The following is a 16,980-nucleotide window of genomic DNA, read 5'->3' on the forward strand; positions in this document are numbered from 1 at the left end:
TTAAAACGAGCCCGTCTTTGACTTGAGTTAGGAAAGCCAATATAGTCATGGTTTGCTTCAGATCATTTAAATCAGCTCCTGACTCTTGCAGTTGGAAAAATCCTGACTGCCCTTATCAATTAATTCCTCTTCCCTCTTTTAAAGTTTAATGGCTGCAGCTTCTCTGGAAAACAGTGTAGAAGTTCCTCAAAAAATTAAAAATGGAACTGCCCTACGACCCAGCAATAGCACTGCCAGGAATTTACCCAAGGGACACAGGAGTGCTGATTCATAGGGGCACATGTACCCCAATGTTCATACCAGTGCTTTCGGCAATAGCCAAATTACGGAAAGAGCCTAAATGCCCATCAACTGATGAATGGATAAAGATGATGTGGTTTATATACACAATGGAATACTACTTGGCAATGAGAAAGAATGAAATCATCCCATTTGCAGCAACATGGATGGAACTGGAGGGTATTATGCTGAATGAAATAAGTCAGAGAAGGACAGGTATCATATGTTTTCACTCATATGTGGATCTTGAGAAACTTAACAGAAGACCACGGGGGAAGGGAAAGGAAGGGGAAAAAAAATAGTTACAGAGAGGGAGGGAGGCAAACCTAAGAGACTTAAATACAGAAAACAAACTGAGGGTGGATGGGGGGTGTGGGGGAGAGGGGAAAGTGGGTGATGGGCATCGAGGAGGGCACTTGTTGGGATGAGCACTGAGTGTTGTACGTAAGTGATGATCCATGGGAATCTCCCCCAAAAACCAAAAGCACACTTTACACACTGTACATTAGCCGATTTGACAATAAATTATATTTAAAAAGTTTAATGGCAAATATATTTTTTAACTTTCATAGTAAATATTTTAAAGATTTTGGTTTATTTTTTTTTAAGTAATCTCTATGCCCAGGGCGCCTGGGTGGTTCAGTGGGTTAAGCACCCGACTCTTGGTTTCAGCTCAGGTCATGATCTCGAGGTTTTGTGAGATCGAGCTCCGTGTCAGGATGGTGCTGGCAGCTTGAGATTCTCTGTTCCCCTCTCTCTTTGCCCCTTTCCCACTTTCACTGTCTCAGTCTCTCTCAAAATGAATAAAATAAACTTTAAAAAGAGTAATAATCTTTACGCCCAATGTGGGGCTCGAACTCTTAACCCCAAGATCAAGGGTCGCACACTCCACTAACTGAGCCAGCCAGGCACCCCTTAGCTTTAATAGTAAATACTTTAAATTTAATGGTAAATGCTTTTGAAATCATGCATATTTGTGAGAAGAACCATGTCCTAAATACCCCAGCACAGACATTGTTGACAGTTGAGGGGCATCTCTTTCTCTGCTAGGTTTTCTGTGCTTTTTGTTTGTTTAACCTAGAGACTTAGGTCGCATGTGTTTTATTTGTTTGCCTGTTTTTCACAACTGTGATCATATAGATAAAATTCTGAATTTTTTTAAACTTTGATTTTAACACAACCATTTTCCAATGTTAGCATGTGATCTTCGTAACTATACTTTTGAAGTCAACTTATAGAAGTATAATTTATATAAAACATATCTGCTGTGTGTGTATATATACAGATTTATGAGTTTTAACAACATAAATAACCTGTGTAACTACCTCCCCAATCAAGATATGGATTTTTCCATTGCCTTAAATGTAACCTCCTGACCCTCTGAGGTCAGCACCACTATGTCACAGCCCGACCCTCCCTGGCCACCTCTCAAACATCCCCTTATCTGTCTTATGTCATATTGATTAGTTTTACCTACTTGGAACTTACATTAAGTATATAGATTTTTATGGCTGACTTCTTTTGCTCAGTGTATCTTTGGGATCCATCCATGCTGTTGTGTGTGCCAGTAGCTTATCCCTTTGTATTGATAATGTTTTATCATATGGATATACAACAATTTGTTTACCCATTCACCACTTGGTGAACATTTGGGTTGTTTCCAGTTTTTCTCTATTATGAATAATGCTGCTATGAACATGAAAGTGGAAGTCTTTGTGTGGACATATGTTCTCATTTTCTTGCATAAACACTAGGAGTGAACATGCTGAGCCACTTATTAATTAGGCTCTTTGTCTTATTATTGGGTTTTAAGAGTTTTTTACACATTCTGATATGTGTACTTAGTCAGATATGTGTACTGTGAATATTTTCTCCCAATGTGTTGCTTGTCTTTTCATTTTCTTAGTGGTATATTTTGAATAGCAGAAGTATAATTTAGCATTTTTCCTTTTGTAATCCATGATTTTTATGTTCAGTCTAAGACTTTTTTTGTCTACCCTAATGTCAAGAAGATTGTCTCCTATGTGTTCTTTCAAAAAGTTTATCCTTATAACAATCAGGACTATGATTTATTCCAAGTTAATTTTTATGTATGGTGTGAGGTAGGGGTTGAGGTCCTTTTTTTTTTTTTTCCCAACTAAATTTTTCATGATTTTGCAAATATCTAGTTCAAAACCCTATGTTGAAAAAGTTTCTCTTTCCCAATCAATATTATCTTGGCATCTTTATTGAAATTCATATGATTTTGTTGACTATATATGTATGGGTTTATTTCTGGACTCCCCATTCTATTCCATTGATGTATTTGTTTGTCTTTATGCCTTGAGCATTGCTTTATCCTAGGTCTTAAAGTCAGGCAGTATTGGGGCGCCTGGGTGGCTCAGTCGGTTGAGCGGCCGACTTCGGCTCAGGTCATGATCTCACGGTCCGTGAGTTCGAGCCCCGCGTCGGGCCCTGTGCTGACCGCTCAGAGCCTGGAGCCTGTTTCAGATTCTGTGTCTCCCTCTCTCTCTGACCCTCCCCCGTTCATGCTCTGCCTCTCTCTGTCTCAAAAATAAATAAACGTTAAAAAAAATTAAAAAAAAATTAAAAAAAAAATTTTAAAAGTCAGGCAGTATAAATCCTTCAACTTTGTTCTTCTTTTTCAAAATTATATTTGCTATTCTAGGTCCTTTGCATTATCATATTAAATTTTTGAAATGTTTATCCATTTTTTGAGAGAGAGAGAGATAGAGCATGTTGGAGGATGGGCAGAGAGAGGGAGACACAGAATCCGAAGCAGGCTCCAGGCTCTGAGCTGTCAGCACAGAGCCTGACACAGGGCTCAAACTCATGGACTGCAAGATCATGACCTGAGCCGAAGTCGGATGCTTAACCAACTGAGCCATCTAGGCGCCCATCATATCAATTTTTTAATTAGTTTGTCCATTTTTAAGAAAAGGCTGCCGGACTGTTGAGTGGGATTGCATTGAGTGGAAGAATGGACATCTTAATAACACTGAATCTTATACTTCATAAACATGGAATATTTCTCTATCAACTTACAACTTCTCTTTTCAGCATAGTCATGTTTTTAGTGACAGATAATATCTCACCAAATTGGAGGTGTAGTTTACCAAATCTGACCATTTTGTCATTTAGGTTGTTTCCAATTTTTATTGTTAATAATTTGCTGTGAACATCATGGCATTTAAAGATTTTTTTTCGAGGCACCTGGGTGGCTCAGTTGGTTAAGTGTCCAACTTTGGCTCAGGTCATGATCTCATGGTTTGTGAGTTTGAACCCCATGGCGGGCTCTGTGCTGATAGCTCAGAGCCTGGAGCCTGCTTTGGATTCTGTGTCTCCTTCTCTCTCTGCCCCTCACCAACTTGTGCTCTCTCTATGTCTCTCAAAAAATAAATAAATGTAAAAAAAAATTTTTTTAAGGTTTTTTTTTTCAAACCTAGGGTTCTTTTCTTTTCTTTTTTTGAAAGTAGGCTTCACACCCAGTGTGGAACCCAACATAGGGCTCAAACTCATGACCATGAGCTCAAGACCTGAGCCAAGAGCAAGAGTTGGTTGCTTAACCAACTGGGCCACCCAAGCACCTCTAGCATTATTTTCTTGAGATAGATTTACAGCAGTGAAATTACTAGGTCAAGGAATATAAACATTTTAAAGGCTTCGGTATATATTACCAATTTTCTTCCTATCTGTGTTGTACCATTCACATTGCTATCACAATGAATGAATACTCTGTCAATATTGAGTATTTTGCTAATTTTTTTTAAATTTTTTTTTCAACGTTTATTTATTTTTGGGACAGAGAGAGACAGAGCATGAACGGGGGAGGGGCAGAGAGAGAGGGAGACACAGAATCGGAAACAGGCTCCAGGCTCTGAGCCATCAGCCCAGAGCCCGACGCCGGGCTCGAACTCACGGACCGCGAGATCGTGACCTGGCTGAAGTCGGACGCTTAACCGACTGCGCCACCCAGGCGCCCCGAGTATTTTGCTAATTTAACCTGTGAAGTGGAAGATTCTTTCTGGAATTTCTTTTATTGAAGGTAAACATTTTTCCATATGTCTGCTTACTCCATAATTTCATCTTTTGCAAATGTTACTCATGTCCTATTTCTTAGAGTTCTTGTTTTTTTAAAAAAAATTACTATTTTATTTTATAGAGAGAGAATGAGCAGGGGAGAGGGACAGAGGGAGAGAAAGAGAGAGAATCTTAAGCAGCCTTCATGCTCAGCGAGAAGCCCAATGTGGGGCTTGATCCCATGACCCTTGTATCACGACCTGAGCCAAAATCAAGAGTCAGATGCTCAACTGACTGAACCATCCTGGCACCCCATTTTAGAGTTCTTACAGATTCAAATGTTATCCCTGCTGGTAGTCAAAATTCCAAGAATGACCCCCACTGACCTTACCCTTGTATGATCCCCTCCATTTAGAGGGTGGGTGGACGTGGGGTGTATGATGAAATATCGTTCCCAAGATTATGTTATGTTATACGACACCATTAACTTTAAAATTGGGAGATTTTCCAGATCAGCCTAAACTTGTTATCATAAGCCTTTTATTTATTATTTATTATTTAAAAAAAAAATTTTTAATGTTTATTTATTTTTGAGACAGAGAGAGACAGAGCATGAATGGGGGAGGGTCAGAGAGACAGGGAGACACAGAATCGGAAGCAGGCTCCCGGCTCTGAGCTGTCAGCACAGAGCCCGACGCGGGGCTCGAACTCACAGACCGTGAGGTCAGGACCTGAGCCGAAGTCGGAAGCTCAACTGACTGAGGGACCCAGGCACCCCTCATAAGACTTTTAAAAGCAGAAAGTTTTCCCTGGGAAGGAAAGAAGGTAAGATAGAAAGGAAATTCAAAGAGATTCAAACCACAAGAAGGATTCAACATGCCATTGCTAGCTTTGAAGATGGAGGGGTCCAGTGGAAGGATGAAAGACAGATCTCTACGAGCTGAGAGTGGTCCCTGCTGACAACCAGCAAGTGAGCAGGATCTCAGTCCAGCAACCACAAGGAATGACTTCTGCAAATAACCTGAATGAACTTGGGAGTGAGGCTTCCAGAGCCTCCAGATAAATAGCTCCGCTAACAGACACCTTGATTTCAAGCATGTGTGATCCTAAGCAGAAAACCCAGTTGAGCCTACCCAGACTTATATCTGATAGAACTGTGAACTAGTAAACAAGTGTTATTTCAAATCCCTAAGCTTGTGGTAATTTGTTACACAGCCGTAGAAAACTAATGCATCCTCTTTAAACAAGACATGATCTTTGCTTGTCATATTTGTTGCACATCTTTCCCATTCTTTTTATTAGGGGTTTTCTCCCTTGTGTATAGTAAAACTGTATATACATTGAATTGATTCTTTTCTTTTCCTTTATGATATTATTCTATCAGTCAATCTCCAGTCACAAAGTCTTCCCAAATCTACTCCAGCTCCACAGTTTTTTTCCCCCACAGTTTTTAAAGTTCAATTATATTTTCTAGCTCTTTATGTGGTTTAAAATTTTAAATTAAAATGCCTTTTTATTAAATGCAACATATATATAATTCTGAAGTCAAAATTGTGTGGCATGGAACATTCAAAGGAGTCTAGTAGCTTCCATCCCCACACCCACCCCATTTTGTCTTTTCTCCTTAGGTAAGCATTTACTTTGATCGTCTATTGCTACATCACAAACCATGTCAAAACTCAGTGGCTTGAAGCAATGGCCCTTTTGTTATCTCTCACAGTTCTGATGGTTGATCGAGGCTCAGCTAAGTGGTACTTTTGCTGGTCTTGCTTTGCGTCATTCATGTGGCTGTGGTCAGATAGTAAGAAGGGTGGAATGTTCAAGATGGCTGCATTCATATGTGTTAGGTACTTGGAGGGGACAAGAGGAAGGCTGGTCTTAGTGGTGGGGGACTGGTGCTCTTTTTCCCTCCATATTGTCCAAGGCCTCTGTTTCTCCCTGTAGCTCATCAACATGGTCTCTCCACCAGTGTCTTGGGGCTCCTTACATGGTTCTCAGAGCTCCCAAAGCACAAAAGCATAAGTTGCTAGGCCTTTTGAAGGCTCAGGCCCAGAACTCTCTCCACATGCTATTTGTTAAAGCAGGTCATATGTGCTAATATCTGTATGACATGGCCCAGGACCCTCACCTCTCCAGTTGCTCATTTCTTGTTGGAATTCTTTTGCTGGTTATTCTTGCTTATTTATCATTCCAAATAAACTTTATAATCAACATGCCTGGTTGCAAGAATAAAGAGTAGACGATATTTTTATTGGCATTGCTTTAAATTGATCAATTAAGCAGAGGACAATGAACATTTTGATGCTATTGAACCTTCTTATCCAAGAACATGGTATGCCTTTCCTTTCCTTCAAAGCTGCTGTCATGTCTTCTACAAGACTTCACTAGTGTTTCTCAAATAATTTTTCCACATTCCCGTTAAACCTATGTCTAACTTGTTCTATTATGTCCTAAACTTTTTAATTTCAGTAGGTTTTTGGGGGTGGGGGGGAAGAGGGTTATGGCAGGATAGCAAAATCTAAATTATCTTTTCACCTAAGTATAAAGCCATTCAGCCTAATATCATTTGCTGAATAATCCTTTGTTCTCTGCAGATTTATGCAATCTTTTACCATAAAATTTCATATATACTAACAAATTGGAATTTGTTCTGAGCTACTCTGTCCAATTGATCTTTTTTTTTTTTAATTTTTTTTTCAACTTTTTTTTTTTTTTTTTTAATGTTTATTTTTGGGACAGAGAGAGACAGAGCATGAACGGGGGAGGGGCAGAGAGAGAGGGAGACACAGAATCGGAAGCAGGCTCCAGGCTCCGAGCCATCAGCCCAGAGCCTGACGCGGGGCTCGAACTCACGGACTGCGAGATCGTGACCTGGCTGAAGTCTTAACCGACTGCGCCACCCAGGCGCCCCTGTCCAATTGATCTTATGCGAAAATGATGCTGTTTTAACTCTTATCGCTTTACTATGTTTTATGCCTACTAGAGCTCTTTTCCCTACAATTAACTTTTCTTAAAGATATATAAATTCCATTGTTTTTAAGAAAAATTGCCATTAAATTTCCTCGTTAAAAATTATATTGAGAGGAATTGATTAAGCCTAAAAATTAATTTTATAAGACTGTACATTTTTTAAAAATTTAGATTTCCTGGTCAGAAGTACTGTGCATATCTCCATTTTTCATATTTTATACACACATATATATATTTTATGCTTATTTATTTTTGAGAGAGAGAGAAGGAGAGAGACAGAGTACAAGCAGGGGACAGGCAGAGAGAGAGGGAGACACAGAATCTGAAGCAGGCTCCAGGCTCCGAGCCGTTAGCGCACAGCCCAATGCGGGGCTTGAACACATGAACCAAGATATCATGACCTGAGCTGAAGTTGGGCACTCAACCAACTGAGCCACCCAGGCGCCCCTATCTTATATTTCTTAATTCAGCTTTGTAGCTTTCTTCATGTAACTCAAACATATATTACATTCAAATTACTCTGAGTATTTTATATTTTTATTGCTATTGAACATACAATCCTTATTTTCATTTTATTTTCTGACTGGTTACTGCTGTTAAATAGGAATGCCTATTGATTTTTGTATATGTAGCTGTTTTAAAATCTACAGGCACAACACATAAACGGTCAAAAAAGTAACAGTCTTCATTTCTCTGTAAATTAACCTGATTTAGCTCTCCAGCAACCCTTTCTGCTGAGGGTGGGGAAAAAAAATCAATCTTACTATGTAGTTGGAAGTCAGTTGATACTATATTACATTCCCTTTTCACATCCCCATTCTCTTTCTTGCCTTCTCTCTGAAATCATTCTATCTGGGATGGGGAGAGGTGGATGGTTCAAACATGTCATATATCTCGGCCAGTATCCCTGCTGGTGCAGTTTGTAGTCTCCTCCCCGTCCAGCCAACACTATGCTAGAGCGTTTTGCTAGAATAAGCCTGAGCTCTCCCCACTGCCAACTCAATTCGAAGCTCACTCTTGCAGGGTCTTCTAATCCTCTCCTCTTTCACTCAGGCTCTCTGCTTTTTCCTTTCTTTTCATAGCCCAGCCCAGCCCCATCCTCAACTAGGGTGGTGACTCCAGAGGACAGGCAGCCAGGCCTCGCCCCCAGATCAGTTTTGCTCTTTCTGTGCCTTTTCCCGTAGATCAGACACATTTAGTTCATGTCTTTGGCAAAATGCTCTTCATCACAAATTCGTGATCCGGGGCATAAATCTGGTGGAGGGAGGGTTGGTGGTGGCGTACTTACTAGAAATTACACGGGATAAAAAAAATACGTTGGCTAGTATTTCAAAAACAGTGTCTCTTTCTACTATGGGATTCGAACATACAGAAAAGCACAGAGAATAGTATACTAAAGCTCCATGCCCTCATTATTCAGCTTCAATAATTATCAACATCTCTCACCCATGGCCCTGTCCCAACCATACCTGCTCTCTTTTTTCTTCCCTTCTTCGTGGAGTTAATTTAAAGCAAATTCCACATATCATATCATTTCACGTGGCCAAATATTTAAAGTCTTTTCTAATAATTTTACAGAGGAATCTTTCTTCGGTGTATCCGAAGGCTTTGGTATGAAGCATTCACACTTCCTTATTTTTAGTCGATTACTGTATTTTTATTTGCTCCTTGACCTAATGTATTTGGGAGAGTTTACTTGAATTTCGAAATAGTTAAAATGTGGCTGGTTTAAGTATCTGGACCATACTTAGTTATTTGAATATGAGATTTTCTTTGTGGTATAATATGCAATCAATGCTTACAGATAACTTGAAAAGGTGAATCCCCTGTGATTCCATTACATTTAATTGTACTTAATTATTTAAAATCCTCTATACCTTTATTGTTTATGCACTCAGTCTCTAACAGGTTGTGTTTTGTTAAAATCTTCTACTAACTGTATCTACTAACTGTACATTTATCTTTATATGTCTAAATGTTTTTGACCCAACCGACTGGGTAGCTCAGTCGGTTAAGTGTCCGACTTCGGCTCGGGTCATGATCTCACGGTTCATGAGTTCGAGCCCCGTGTCAGGCTCTGTGCTGACAGCTCAGAGCCTGGAACCTGTTTCGGATTCTGTGTCTGCCTCTCTCTCTGACCCTCCCCCGCTCATGCTCTGTCTCTCTCCCTCTCAGAAATAAACATTAAAAAATGTTTTTAAAAATATTTTTGTCTATATATTGTTGCCATGTGTTACAAGTTGAATTGTGCCCCCACCAAATTCATATGGTGAAGTCCTAAACCCCAGAACCTCAGAACATGATTGTATTTGGAAATAGGGTCTTTACAGAGGTAATCAAATCAAAATGAGGTCATTAGTGTGGGCTCCACTCCAACATGACTGTGTTCTTACAAAAAGGGAACACTTTTAAAAAAAATTTTTTTTTTTTAACATTTATTTATTTTTGAGACAGAGAGAGACAGAGCATGAACAGGGGAGGGGCAGAGAGAGAGGGAGACACAGAATCGGAAGCAGGCCCCAGGCTCTGAGCCGTCAGCACAGAGCCCGACGCGGGGCTCGAACTCACGGACCGCGAGATCGTGACCTGAGCCAAAGTCTGACGCTCAACTGAGCCACCCAGGCACCCCACAAAAAGGGAACACTTAGGGGTGCCTGGGTGGCTCAGTTGGTTACGTGGCTGACTTCAGCTCAGGTCACGATCTCACAGTTCGTGAGTTCGAGCCCCATGTCAGGCTCAGTGCTGATAGCTCAGAGTCTGGAGCCTGCTTTGGATTCTGTGTCTCCGTCTCTCTGTCCCTCTCTGGCTCATGCACTGTCTCTGTCTCTCAAAAATAAATAAAAATATTTTTTAAAAAAGTGGGGGGGGCATTTGGAGACAGACGCACATGTGGGGAGAATGCCAGGTGAGGATGAAGACACACAAAATAACGCAGCGTGAGGGGTCGCAGAGGAAGACCACCATCTGCAAGCCAGGGAGATGCACCTGGAGCAGAACCTTCCCTCACGGCCCTTGGAAGGAACTAACCTTCCTGCTGGAAAGAACTAACCCTGCTGACATCTTGTTTTCGGACCTCAGTCTCCGGAACCAAACAAGAGAGAATAATGTTTGTGGTTCCCAGCTGCCCATTGGCAGTACTTTCTTTTTTTTTTTTTTAATTTTTTTTCAACGTTTTTTATTTTATTTTTGGGACAGAGAGAGACAGAGCACGAATGGGGGAGGTGCAGAGAGAGAGGGAGACACAGAATCGGAAACAGGCTCCAGGCTCTGAGCCATCAGCCCAGAGCCCGACGCGGGGCTCGAACTCACGGACCGCGAGATCGTGACCTGGCTGAAGTCGGACGCTTAACCGACTACGCCACCCAGGCGCCCCTGGCAGTACTTTCTGATGGCGGCCCCAGTAAGCTCATGTGCCATACAATTCTCCCATGGCTTTTACAGCGTGTGCCTTCACCATCAAGTTCTCTCAAATCACCTTTGACTGTAAGTTGAACTCTTGCTTGAATTTCACATTTCATTGGCAGTTCTTTGCCCGGTCTTTTCATTAAGACCCTCTGTCCCCTTGCACTAAGCCCAACGTTTGTCGTGTGCACATACGTAGCATGGTGATTGGTGATTGCACATATGAGCTCTGGATCAAAATGGTGGCTGCCACTTAGCTGCTACAAGGCTTCGGGCGAGTCCACTAACCCTTCTGTGCCTGTTTTTCCCTTTTGTAAGGTGAGGGAGTCATAACTGTACTTATAAGGATGGAACAAATTAAAATATTTCAAGTGCTTAGAACAGTGCCTGATCCACACCAAGTACTTTATATATATGTGAGTTGTTATGAATCACTTTATAAGGAAAGAAGCACTGAGATCATTTTACAGAAGCTCAAAGAAGTTAAGTCAGGAAGCTGGCGTGACAGGATTGTTGCAGGCTGGTTGCCAAGGGGCAGGCCCTGAGATGGAGATTAATGTGCAGGAAATAAATTAAGGAGTGTTCCCCAGATCAACAGGTGTGTTGGGGGTGGGGTGGGGGTGAAGCAAGCAGGGTTGGGTTGGGCAGAGGGAAAAGTTTAATTGTGATGCAATCACAGGAAGGCTCCCCAGCCAATGGGCACAGAGTGCTTTAAAGTATGTCCAGATTCTTTGATATTCCCTTCCAAAGGAGCCAAATTCCCCTTCCCTTGGGTGTGGGCTGGAATCAGACTCTCTTCTAACCAATAAAGGAAACGTAAACGTGAGAGTTCAGAGCCTAGGCCATAGAAGGCACTGCAGAGCTCCGTCTGCTCTCCCTGTGGGACTGCCTGGTATGGGAGAAGCTGGCTGCCATGCTGTGAGGGCTCTCAAGCAGCCTGTGGAGAGTCCCACGTGGTGAGGAACTGAGGCCTTCAGCCCATAGCCGTGTAAGGGCGCCATCTTGGAAGTGTACCTTCCAGTCCAGTCCAGCCTTCAGAGAACTGTTGACTTGGCTGCAACCCCCTGACACCTTGAGCCAAAACTACCCAGTGAAGTTCCTACCCAGCTCCTGAGTTCCTGGCTCACAGACACTACGAGTTCAAAAATGTTTGTTGTGTTAAACTGCTAATTGTTGGAGGTAATTTATCACACAGCAATAGATAACTAATATAGGGATCTTGGGAGCTGACTTGTCCTTCAGAGTCGTTCTAAACTGGGGTGAAGGGAAGAAGTCTTTATGTTCTAAATTGACTAGTCATTACAGGTGGGCTGTCCCTCCCCCACCCAAATGACCATGACTTTGGGCAATGCAGTTTTCCTCAGCTAAGGGCAAGCTTTAAAGAGTGAGTTTAGCTGACAACTTTTGAGAGCAATACTCCCAGCAGCTCAGAAACACGTTCCTCAGTCCTAAAAGGTCTGAACAGAGCAGCACAGCCTCCACTAAAAGATGTTTAGTGGTCCGTCTCCTACAGTCCCAGAATGGGCAACACGCTCACAGCTGAAACAAGCAGAGTGCCCCATCTTCCAACAAAAGATGCCTACACTTGGAGGCAGGTATTTTCCCCAGAGCTTAATAAAGAGCTGCAGTCAAGTCCTGCTTCCACCAAATACTTCCCCAATCCTCTCCATCTCAGTCGACATGGGGAGGGAGAGGAAGGAATAAAAGGAGGCAGTTGGCCTTGCAGAGAGTTCAGCGTTTCTGGTGGGAGGTGACGTAGAGGGGGAGGCTGCAAGGTAATCTCTCCTTGGTATTGGTGGGGACTACTGCAAGGAGAGGCTGGTCTTTCATCGACTCCTTGCAAACCTGTCTGGCCTACATTCTTGATTTATTCCTGCCTGCATTTTAGGAGGGAGCAGGAAGATTGAAGAGAGACAGCAGGGTGGAGAGGAGAGGCCTTGGGGCAGGTTCCAGTCCAGCCCTTTTGTGTGGCAAGGCTGTGTATTTCTCATGGGTCACGCGGACTCCGTGGGAGATAAATGGTCTTGAGCCGCCTTGCTGAACCCTCACAAAGAGGCTGGGTGTACCACTGGGTGCTGGTAGGGGGGTGATAAGAAAATATTGACCTGGAGATAGATCTTCCATGGAAATGCATGGGAGGGAGAAGGCCCACCAGACCTTCTCATACGTGCCCCACGGAAGGAGTTTTGAACAAGGACCAGTCGTCAAGACAAGCAGGAATCAATTCAGAGAGAACTTTGGCAGTGGCCAGTTAAAAGATGCTTGCCTCAACACAGAAGCATCCAGGCCTTGAAGAGGACGCTGAAGAAGTGTCTGAGCCAGAAGCATGACTCGTACCTTCCCACTCCCAACTAAGGATCTGGGATCCCACTCATGTCCTGAGATTGGCACTTTGAGGTGGTCTGATTTTTAGTAACTGAAACTGACCAGCCAGGAGTATGCCCTAAGGTGTAGCTGAGGGATGGAGAAGATTCAAAACAACAGTGACTGGAGAAAAATGGACCGTTTCATGTTTGGAAGCCATCACACAGAGAGGGCCCCAAAACTGATTACACTGACAGCTGCTGGAACCAGAGCTCTTTGCTCCGCACCAGCATTCCACACAAATTGTGTACAATTTACAAAGAGGAATAACAACATGGCCTAGCTGACCTCAGGGAATAAGAAATGTTTGGTTGCAAAGTTAAGTAGAAAGCAGGTTTGCAGAAGCAGACAAGTCTAGGATGTGGATCCCTGTAAGAGGTTTCTTTTCCTGTTTCCCTGCATTGTCTACTGAGATTGAGATTTACCAGTTAGAAATGCTGGGTGAGTCTAGTGGAGAGGGATTCATTCCTTGAATTGCAAATAGACTAGTCTGTGATCATCAAGTCCCTAATGAATTGTTTTAGAATTGCTGAGTCTGAGTTGCAGGAAGACATCCAAGACGGAGAGACTGAAGCCCTGAGGGCAGAGGAGCTGAAACCGGAGACCTGAATATTGGGAAATACCACCTTGTATCACCCTTCAAAAGCAATTGTAGCTATAGCACCATCAGTGTCGTCCTATAAAATGCCTTAAATTCTCAAGAGGGAGGCACCGGTCACACTAATTCACGAAATCGTTTTACGGAATATTTCTAACGTCATCCTGTAACTAATGCACATTGAAAAACAAACATCAGAACTAAAGAATTTAAGAACAAAAAGCACTTCTTCACCGCATTGCCAAAATAACGAAATGTTACCTGCCTGCTTATTGGCAAAACCCTCGTTTAAAACATCTACGAGGAATTTTATTCGTCACTGCAAAAACGTTTCCTACCACTTTATTGCTGCCCTGCCTGGAGGCCACTCCCCCCAAAACCAGTATGTCTTGTATCTGCTTCAGTCGGCTCCGTCCGGGAATGAAAAACAGACTGGGCAGGTCCGCTTCGGCTCCGAGGTTCCCATCCGCGCGCGCTGCCGGCACCCAGGGCCTGCGGGCCGCGCCTCCCCGCATCCTGCGCACCGACATGAATATTCAGCCCCGGGTTCCAGGGCGCGCGCCGGGGGAGTACCCACAAGCCCCCGCGGCCCCGCCCAGCCGGCCTCCGGGGACTCGGAGCGGGGCGAGGTCACCTGGTGCTCCCCAAGACCTTGGCCCGCGGCCCAGCGGCAGGGGCGGGCCGGGCGGGCCAGGCGGGCCGCCCGCCAATCGGTGCCTTGCGGGCCGGGAGCGCGGGGCCGCGGGCAGGGGAGGCAGTGCCGCAAAGGCGAAGACGCCAGTCTTCAGAACCCTCGGGAGAGAGTGGGGGAGGACTAGAGACGGCGAGAGGCAGGAGACTAGGGAGGGAACTCAATCCTCAGTTATCACCACCTTAAGGCCAACATAGCGCAGCGCCCCTGAGCCGCAGAGCCTGACGGGAGCTTCACTTACCCCGCAAAGGCAGGGCCCGCGCTACGCGACCTCGGCACCACCCCCCACCGCGGGGCACGCCGGGAGAGAGCCGTTTTGGAGGGTATTTCCGGTGTTAGGACAGTCTTTACGGAAAGGGTGGGGCCGGCCTGGTCCCGCCCCTCGCGCCCAGCAGGGGCGGGGTGAAGAGTGACAGCCCCTCGGCCCGCGCTAAGGCCCGCCCCTGCACCGGAAAAAGGAAGGCGGGGGAGTCGATCCCGAGAAAGGCGCGAGGTCTCCAGAAAAGACAGCTAGCGGCAAGGGAAAAGGGGCGGGCCCGGGTCGGAGGGGCGGGGCGACTCGCCTTCCGCTCGGGTCACGCGCGGCAGGAAGTGCTGCCGGCCGCGGTGTACTCGAAATGGGGACCTGCCTGGATATTAAGATTAAGAGAGCGAACAAGGTTTATCACGCCGGGGTAAGTAGGGTGGGCGGGCCTGCAGGTCCCGTCGTCTGCGGGGCCCCGCGCACTTCTGGGTGTGCCTGGGCGGGGCAGAGCGCCCCTCCAGGTGCGTCCCCGCCAGGTGTGTTCCGCGCGCGGCCCGCAGCCCTAAGGAGGGCACCCCGGGCGGAGTCGTCACCGCGTCGGCGGGGCTTGCGGGCCGGAGGGGCCGGCGCCTGGGCTGCAGCGTTTACCGTCTGGCCTCGTGAACATCCGGCTCGGCCTTGGTTCCGGAGCTTGAGCTGTCCAGTGAGGGCCGAGGAGCTCGGTGACCACCTGCCCCGTAACTTCGCTCCCGCTGTGACTGCAGGGGTCTTACTGAACGAAAGGCAGAATTCGCTTTGAAAGCAGAAATACGCACTTCGGGCCCCGGTCAGCTCTAACACCGTACAGAAGTGACTCATTTCTCCGGATTTATTGTTTGAATGATCTACAGAAGGAATAGCGTATTAAAATGCAAGTACAAAAAAATAAAAATCTTAATTATGGCACTAACAAGTTTTGTGCCTGCCATTCGCCAATCACTTAATCTCCTCAGTCCTCAGTTGCCTTATTTGCAAAACGAGGGTGATGCAAGGTTCTTGTAGCTCAACCCTACACTGCAGTAGAATCAATCAATCACCTTGGGAATTTTAAAGTATGATAGCCAGGGCCCCACTCCCAGAGATACCATTGATTGTAATATGCAGCCGGTGTTAAAATCCCAGCTGGCTTGCACTGTGGAACAAACTTGCGAGTAGCAGTTGGTCACATTAATGCAGAGCAGTCTCAAAAAGGATCGAAGACCAAGCAAAGATCATGAACAGATGCTAAACCTTTTGAGTGCAACACAGCTGGGGAAACCTGATATTTACAGAGACTCAAATGGTCACCTCCCAGATTATTAATGTCAAAGGGAAAAAGCTACCTTTATAATGGAGGAATCAGGTTATCAGGACTCCAACGACAAACAACAGTGAGCATCACCTCACTGCCACCACTAGTGACACTGAGGTTTAGTTTTGGCATGATAATAAAGGGTCTGGCCTGCCTGAGATGCGATATTCCTACCAAAAGGGTTCGACTTAGATCAGTTCGTAAGGAAACAATCAGGCATTTCCAAATTGAGGAACACTCTGAAATAATTGGCCTGGATTCTTCAAAAATGTGAATGTCATGAAAAGCAATTTTTCTAGATTAAAAGAGCCTACAAAGATACGACAACTAAATACAGTGTGTAATTCCTGATAAATAAATTTGGATATAGACTGTACGAAAAATAATTTTGTATGGGTGTTAAATTTCCCGAGTGGGATATTTGTATTTTGGCTATGTAGGAGAATGCTCCACATACTGAAGTCTTTAGGAGTAAAGTATGGAAATAACTAGATTTTAAATAGTCCACCCACATATTGTGTGTGCGTGGATGTGAGGAGAAGAGAGAGAGCAAGTGGGGCAAAGTGTTAATAATTGAGGACTCTGATCGAGTCTACCTTGTATTCTTTTTTTTTTTTTTAATTTTTTTTTAACATTTATTTATTTTTGAGACAGAGAGAGACAGAGCATGAGCAGGGGAGGGGCAGAGAGAGGGAGACACAGAATCTGAAACAGGCTCCAGGCTCTGAGCAGTCAGCACAGAGCCCGACGCGGGGCTTGAATTCAAGGACCACGAGATCATGACCTGAGCTGAAGTCAGATGCTTAACCGACCGAGCCACCCAGGCGCCCCTTGTATTCTTTTTTTAATAACAATTTTATTGAGATGTAATTCAAATACCGTAAAACTTACCCATTTAAGGTGTAGAATTCAGTGGTTGTAACATATTCACGGGGTTGGGTGAATAATCACCGCCATGTAATTTTACAACATTTTGATCCACCCAAAAAGAAACCCTGCACCCATTAGCCAATACTCCTCATCCCCTCTACATCTCAGCCCCTGGCAATCACAGATCTACTTTCTGTCTCCATGGATTTGCC

The 16,980-nt window shown here is 44.4% G+C and overlaps 1 protein-coding gene across 1 annotated transcript in view; it reads left to right on the plus strand.

Annotated features, from left to right (window-relative positions):
* Positions 1 to 14,797: 14,797 nt before the first annotated feature.
* VPS26C (VPS26 endosomal protein sorting factor C) overlaps positions 14,798 to 16,980 on the plus strand; it is a 46,978-nt gene continuing 44,795 nt past the window's right edge. Inside the window, exon 1 of the mRNA XM_043593608.1 lies at positions 14,798 to 14,998. Coding sequence (XP_043449543.1) covers positions 14,942 to 14,998 — 57 coding nt within the window. The 5' untranslated portion in view covers positions 14,798 to 14,941. The remainder of the gene's footprint in view (positions 14,999 to 16,980) is intronic.

Source organism: Prionailurus bengalensis, chromosome C2 (assembly GCF_016509475.1).
Source record: "Prionailurus bengalensis isolate Pbe53 chromosome C2, Fcat_Pben_1.1_paternal_pri, whole genome shotgun sequence".
Taxonomy (NCBI): Eukaryota; Metazoa; Chordata; class Mammalia; order Carnivora; family Felidae; genus Prionailurus; species Prionailurus bengalensis.